Genomic DNA, 6,662 nt, shown 5'->3' with positions numbered 1-6,662 from the left:
GAGGAGAGTTATGCTAAATTAGCCAGGTATTTCATTGTTTAAGTGTTTATTTCTTTGTTATTGTAAATTTTAATTATTTAATTTCAATTGTTTATTTATATGTAATTAATTATTTAATTGAATTTTTTATTTTTCTGTTCATTTAATATTTAATATATTATCTAAATTATGATTATTTTTATTTATATTGGCCAGGTATTGCTATAACATAGGAAAAATTAATACTGGGTCAGCATTTTTTATTGAGAATGATGACAAAAACCACTTCAAATATTTCTTTATGGCCCTTGGACAATGTGTTCGAGGATTTCGAAATGCAATGCGACCCCTAATCTTAGTCGACGGTACAACCCTTAAGGCGAGATACGGGGGCAAGTTGATTATTGCAACATGCCAAGATGTGAACATCCAAATTTACCCTCTTGCGTTCGACATAATTGACGGAGAAAATGATGTAGCAATGAGTTGGTTTTTCATGAAGTTGAGGGAAGTAATTGGAGATGTCGAAAATCTTGCATTCGTAACCGATCGAGGGCAGTCAATAATAAATGGTATCGCCGAAGTCTTCCCCGAGGCACATCATGGTTATTGTATGTACCATATACAGGGAAACTTGAAGACCAGGTATCGAGGCAATGGTGTCGTTGAGTTGTTTAGGAGAGCTGTAGAGGCTTACAGTTTTGAAGAGTTTGATAAGTTCATGGTCAAAATAGACAGTAAATCGCATGCTGCATGGGAGTATCTAATAGAGATGGGGATTGAACATTGGGCACGATCACATTTTCCAGGACGTCGATACAACATGATGACGTCGAATAATGCGGAGTCGCTTAACGCTTTATTCAAGAAAGATCGAGAGTTACCAATTCTCGCAATGATTGAAAACATTCGTGACAAGTTACAACAGTGGTTTCATGATCGACGTGAGGAATCACAGAGTTGTGCAAGTGTGCTAACCCCGGCTTAAGAAGATAAGCTCTTCAAGACTCTAGATATGGCAAGAAAGGTATATGTAGAACCACTGGATCAATTTCGCTTCTCCGTGAGATGTGCACCTAATTTCGGATACATTGTGGACTTGAATGATAACACGTGTACGTGTAGACGGTTTCAGTTGGAGAGTTTTCCGTGTACACATGCAGTGGCAGTGGCTATGCGTAGAGGATTACCACCACACACCTTATGCAGTGTGTATTACATGACTGATTATTGGAGAGCAGCATATGTGGAAACAATATTTCCTGTACCAAATGAAGTCGAGTGGGAAGTGCCCGACCACATTCTCCCACTGAATAACTTGTTGCCACCAGCAGTTGGACCACGTACTCCTGGACGTACACGTGCGTCTAGAATACCATCTACCGGAGAGTTTCCCCAGCCTCGTAAGTGCGGTAGGTGCGGTGCAACAGGGCATACTAAAAGATATTGTACAAGTCAGATTCCTCTACATGACAATGTAACGGATGTGTAATTTTAATAACTATTGGCAATGTAATTATTTATAACATTAACATTAATTATTTATGTGAATTATTAGATTTAGTATTTTTTTCAAACATTTCATTCATTACATTCATCTATTATGTATATTATTTATGTTAATTATTTGAAATAGAAACTTTTTCTAGACACTGCATTATACGGTAGGCTGCATTGTAAAATAAATATTTAAATATTACATAAATAATCAACATTTTACAATTTTTCCGTAATTACAAATAAATGAATGAACTGTACAATGTTTAAATAAATGTAAAAATATGTACAATTATTTACGGATCCCCATTAAATTCAAATAAATCACATGCTAGTTTATTTCTCCAATTTTGTATCCATACCTGGTTGATTGCATCAACCTTATGTGCCACACTCAAAAATTCTATGTACTTGATGACGAACATGTCGCAATCACCCCTACAATTAAACAATGTTGTATTAGCACATCGAAAATTAGTTAGAACCTAAGATGTAAATGACAGAAAGAAAATTACAAACACTTACGATATTTGCTACCTCGTCGTTGTCGTGTTCCGCACGGTGGCCAATCTGTCTTGTACAGTGATGTTCGCTCGTCTAGCCATCATGGGAACAATCATAGACACCGACTCTAGATTTTGCTCGAGCTGGCCTTGTGTCAGGCATGAATGATCGGGGTCGTACACATACATCGTGGAGTCGGCAAATACGATTCCACTGCAATGTAGTGATGATTCACACATACTGGTACGTACATATGCGTACAACCATCCCATGGCTTCCCACCAACACTCGGCCACATCCCTACGACCCATTCCATCATATATTCCGGCACCGTGTACTCGCTACCATAGCCTGGAACGACTGGTACTCAACGTCAACGGCACGGATGAACTCGGTGTTCAATATGAGTCTACCAGAAATGTTGAACGATTTTGGATGTCTTTCAGCACGATCTCGTAGCAAATCCATGCTCAAGTCGATGTGCTACATCAAGAAACACCAATAAAGAAAGGAGTTAATTTATGAATTTCATTCAAAAAATTGATTTTGAACATACATAATAAATAACAATATTTTCATTTCACTTACATCGTCGGCGAGCCAAGCCCCCGCAGTGGTGATGTCGTGGAACCACTTGTAAGCATTTGAGATCGTCTTCTCAGCAATCGTGCGGCTGGCCCTGAAAAAATAAGAACAGAATTTTAGTTATATGAAGTATACATGTGTCAGCGTCTGCGTCTACGTACTATAGTAATTACATAAAATACAAAACTTACCCAGGCTGCAGTGCTCTCGACTCTGTCTCAAAGGCTTTCCACTTGGCGTGGTCCACCTCCCTGAATAAATTCGGGTGCGTCCCGTCGACGAACCTTCTCCTCTTCGCCTTCGCGGTAAAGGGAGAAAGAACGTACTGTCCCGATAACTGCCAGTCCCTCCGTCTCGATAGCCACAGTCCCTCCATCACCCCCTCCGTCCCGATAGTGACCTGTCCCTCCGCTACCTCCTCCATCTCGATAATCGCTCGTCCCACGCAGGCCTGCTATGTCACCCTGTATCGTTACAACCTCAGCATGAAAGTCTCCTAACCCAGCTCGTAATATCGCGACATCATATCGTAACTGTGCCATGTCCCCGAACTCAGCTCGTAGTGTCACGACATTATCCCATAACTCTGCCATGTCTCCTCTCATCTCCATCAGGAGTTCGAACAAATCAATCGTCGAAGCACGGGGACTAGGTGCAGGAGGTGATACTGGACGGCCCTCCTGAAAAAATAACTATTACAAATGAATAACCTAACAAATAAAATAAAACGACAATCGAAGAATTATTTTTAAGTAACATACTCTATCTCGATCAACGCTGGACTCAGGCATCTGAACCTCCGGCGTAGCTGGACGTGATCTTCTCAGCGGAGGTGACATCCTCGCTGGACGTGCTCTCCTCGGTGGAGGTGATATCCTCAACGGAGGTAATACTGAACGATCCTCCTGAAAAAATAAATATTACAAGTGAAGCACTTAATTACAAGATCGAAGCGATATTCAACAAATACTGCACAGTGACATACCCTATCTCGATCCATCCTAGACTCAGGCATCTGATCGTCATGCGCAGTATGAAGAGGCAATTCGCGAATATAAAACTGACTCTCCTCCTCGATCGACGGTGCCAATTCAGTGAGAACTTCAAGATGTCATTTTGATATGTCACAGTTAATGACTATGTATTCAGATTGTAAAAGGACGTACAACATAAATAGCAATTGTATAATACGTACCTCAAGATCGTTGAGGAGAGCCGATAACTGTCTGGCAAGCAGCTTGTCTTGTGCTTGCCAGTGATGCATCCGAGGATAGCGTGTCTCTCCTCTCCTCGCATACCGACTGGCCAAGATGGGGACAGTCTCGTACACCCATATCTGAAACAATTACAATTATTATGTAAAGAATTCAATAAAAAAAGTGTAGGTAATTCATTAGCTTAAACATATACCTGCAGCGCCAACGGTAGTCCATATGCATCGTACTTGCGCTCGGGCTTATTCCCCTTTGGCATTGAAAACCCACTCCTAAACACGCGTAATGTATCAAGAAAACATCTCCAACCCCATGGGTAGTTGTTGAAGGCATCAATATCATCAACAACCTCCAAATGAAAAATGTCAATCGATGTCTTCTTGTGATGACACCGGAGTATGCTCTCGATGATAAGCACCAATCCTAACTTCAACCTATCAGACATCCGATCATATCTCCTTAATGCATCTCCTAGCTGCCCTAGAGTAACCGTCGTCTGTCCATGAAAATATTCGTTCAGCAGCCTCCTGTTCCTCGAAACACAAGCCCTCGCCTCTGCATTGTCTGTACATCGCAGTCCAGTGACGAGGGCAAACTTAAATATAGAGAACGTGACTACCTTGCCCCCAAGATAAAAATGGAGGGCGTCTCCGTCAACTGGCTTCGGCAAGTGACATAACAGGGCATCCAGCAGCTGCCCAGACCACTGTACATCACGCAACGAATACAATGGCTATAAGCATGATCGACGTAATATATCTGCGTGATCGTCGTCCAGCAAATCCAATACCAAAGCGAAGCTGGTAAAGTTACAATTCGAGGTAACTTTACTAGGGATCTGTCTGACAGCGTCGTCCAGATGATATTCCATCCTGCAAAATTTCAAATATTAGAACCCTATGCAAATGATGTTCGATAAACAAAAATATTAAAAAAATATACTAACACACTGTTACTAGATGCAATAACCAACCGATAACGAAATAAACAAAATGAACGTAAATTACTATTTTCCATATACTTAATTTGCTAATTTGATCGTTTATTTTAATTGCTTATTTTAATTATTTATCTAACACTAAATTAACTTTTTCATTTTTAATTAATGTTTAAACACTTATTTTAATTCTTTACGCATATCGCTTATTTCATATTTACAAATTAATTTTAATTGCTTCGTAAAAAATTAATGTAATTGACATTTTCATATCCTAATTTAATTGTTTATTTTTATTATTTCACAAATGTTTATATATTTATTTAAATTCTTTATGCATATTACTTATTTAACATGTAATTAATTATTTTAATTATTTTAATAACACTTATTTTGATCGTTTATTTTAATATTTTAATTATTTTTCTAACACTTAATTTACTTTTTCATTTTTTATGAATGTTTAAATGCTTATTTTAATTATTTACGCAAAATGCTTATTTCATATTTACAAATTTATTTTAATTGCTTTGCAAAAACTTAATTTGATTAATATTTTAATTTTCAAATTTAATTGCGTCTTTTTATTGATTTACAAATGTTTAAATATGTACTTAAATTTTATATATATATATTTAAATATTTCTTTTAATAATTTTACTAACACTTATTTTGATATTTTCGTTGCTTATTTTAATTATTTTTCTAACACTTTATTTACTTTTCATTTTTAATGAATGTTTAAAAACTTATTTTAATTATTTACGCATAATGCTTATTTCATATTTGCAAATTTATTTTAATTGCTTTGAAAAAAAATAATTTGATTGATATTTTAATTTTCAAATTTAATTGCGTATTCCTTTTTTTTTTTTTTTACAAATGTTTAAATATGTATTTAAATTATATATATATATGTTTTTTAATATTTATTATTTCTTTAATTATTTTACTATCACTTATTTTGATATTTTAATTGCTTATTTTAAATTTTTTTCTAACAGTTAATTTAGTTATTTATTTTTAATGAAGTTTTAAAACTTATTTTAATTATTTACAAATGTTTAATTATGTATTTAAATTCTTTATATATATCTTATTTAATATTTCATTTTTTAAAATTAATTTAGTAACACTTATTTTTAAATGCTTATTTTAATATTTTAATTATTTTTCTAACACTTAATTTAGTTTTTTAATTTTAATGAATGTTTAAATACTAATTTTAATTCTTTACGCATAATGCTTATTTCATATTTACAATTTTATTTTATGCTTATTTCATATTTACAAATTTATTTTAATTGCTTTTCAAAAAATTAATTTTTTTGCTAATTTAATTTTCAAATTTAATTGCTTATTTTTATTATTTTACAAATGTTTAAATATTTTTTTAAATTCTTTAGATATATTAATTATTTAATATTATGTTATTTCTTTTAATTTTTTTACTATTACTTAATATAAAATAATTAATTAATCTAAATTAGCAACTAATAAATATTTTGATAAATAATATAACATTTACATCTTATATTTACTAATAATTTTAAATACATAATATACATTCAAATTAAGCAATTCAAATAAATAATTACATATTAGAGAACACAATATAAGCCATTAATAATTATTTAATTAACTTCAATAATTACTGAAAAAAAAACACGGCCCAAAATAACGGTCGGCCCAGTCAACTGGGTCAATCGGGCTGACCGGCTCAGCTGCCCAGTTGACTAGGCTAAACCCAGTTGCCCAGTTGGGCACCAGGCGCCCAGTCAACTGGGTTGCCCAGTTGACTGGGACAGGCGCCCAGACGGCGTGCCCAGCTCTCTGGGCACCATTTCCGGCTGAGGAGATCGTCGAAAAACTCCATTTCCGACGATCTCCACTCCTTCCCAAGCAATAACAACCCAAATTCCACATTTACACAAGGATTTCTCAAC

At 35.0% G+C, this 6,662-nt stretch overlaps 1 protein-coding gene across 1 annotated transcript; it reads right to left on the bottom strand.

Moving 5' to 3' along the window:
• Positions 1 to 2,976: 2,976 nt before the first annotated feature.
• On the bottom strand, positions 2,977 to 3,656 carry LOC111381916. The gene is made up of 4 exons (XM_023005768.1): positions 3,551 to 3,656; positions 3,327 to 3,470; positions 3,067 to 3,245; positions 2,977 to 3,016 (listed from the first exon to the last, which is right to left on the bottom strand). Exons 1-4 carry the CDS (start codon positions 3,578 to 3,580, stop codon positions 2,977 to 2,979), a joined length of 393 nt encoding a protein of 130 aa, XP_022861536.1. The 5' UTR covers positions 3,581 to 3,656.
• Between the last annotated feature and the right edge of the window lie 3,006 nt (positions 3,657 to 6,662).

The sequence above is a fragment of the Olea europaea genome, unplaced genomic scaffold, assembly GCF_002742605.1.
Source record: "Olea europaea var. sylvestris unplaced genomic scaffold, O_europaea_v1 scaffold2394, whole genome shotgun sequence".
Classification (NCBI taxonomy): Eukaryota; Viridiplantae; Streptophyta; class Magnoliopsida; order Lamiales; family Oleaceae; genus Olea; species Olea europaea.
This window is presented reverse-complemented; position numbering and strand designations above follow the sequence as displayed.

Bases quoted from the DNA above. Each gene is read 5' to 3' on its own strand.
- LOC111381916 (XM_023005768.1), bottom strand. From the start codon at position 3,580: ATGCCTGAGTCTAGGATGGATCGAGATAGG. The intron at 3,471-3,550 runs GTATGTCACTGT...TTATTTTTTCAG, and splicing joins CTAGGATGGATCGAGATAGG to GAGGATCGTTCAGTATTACC. The intron at 3,246-3,326 runs GTATGTTACTTA...TTATTTTTTCAG, and splicing joins CCAGCGTTGATCGAGATAGA to GAGGGCCGTCCAGTATCACC.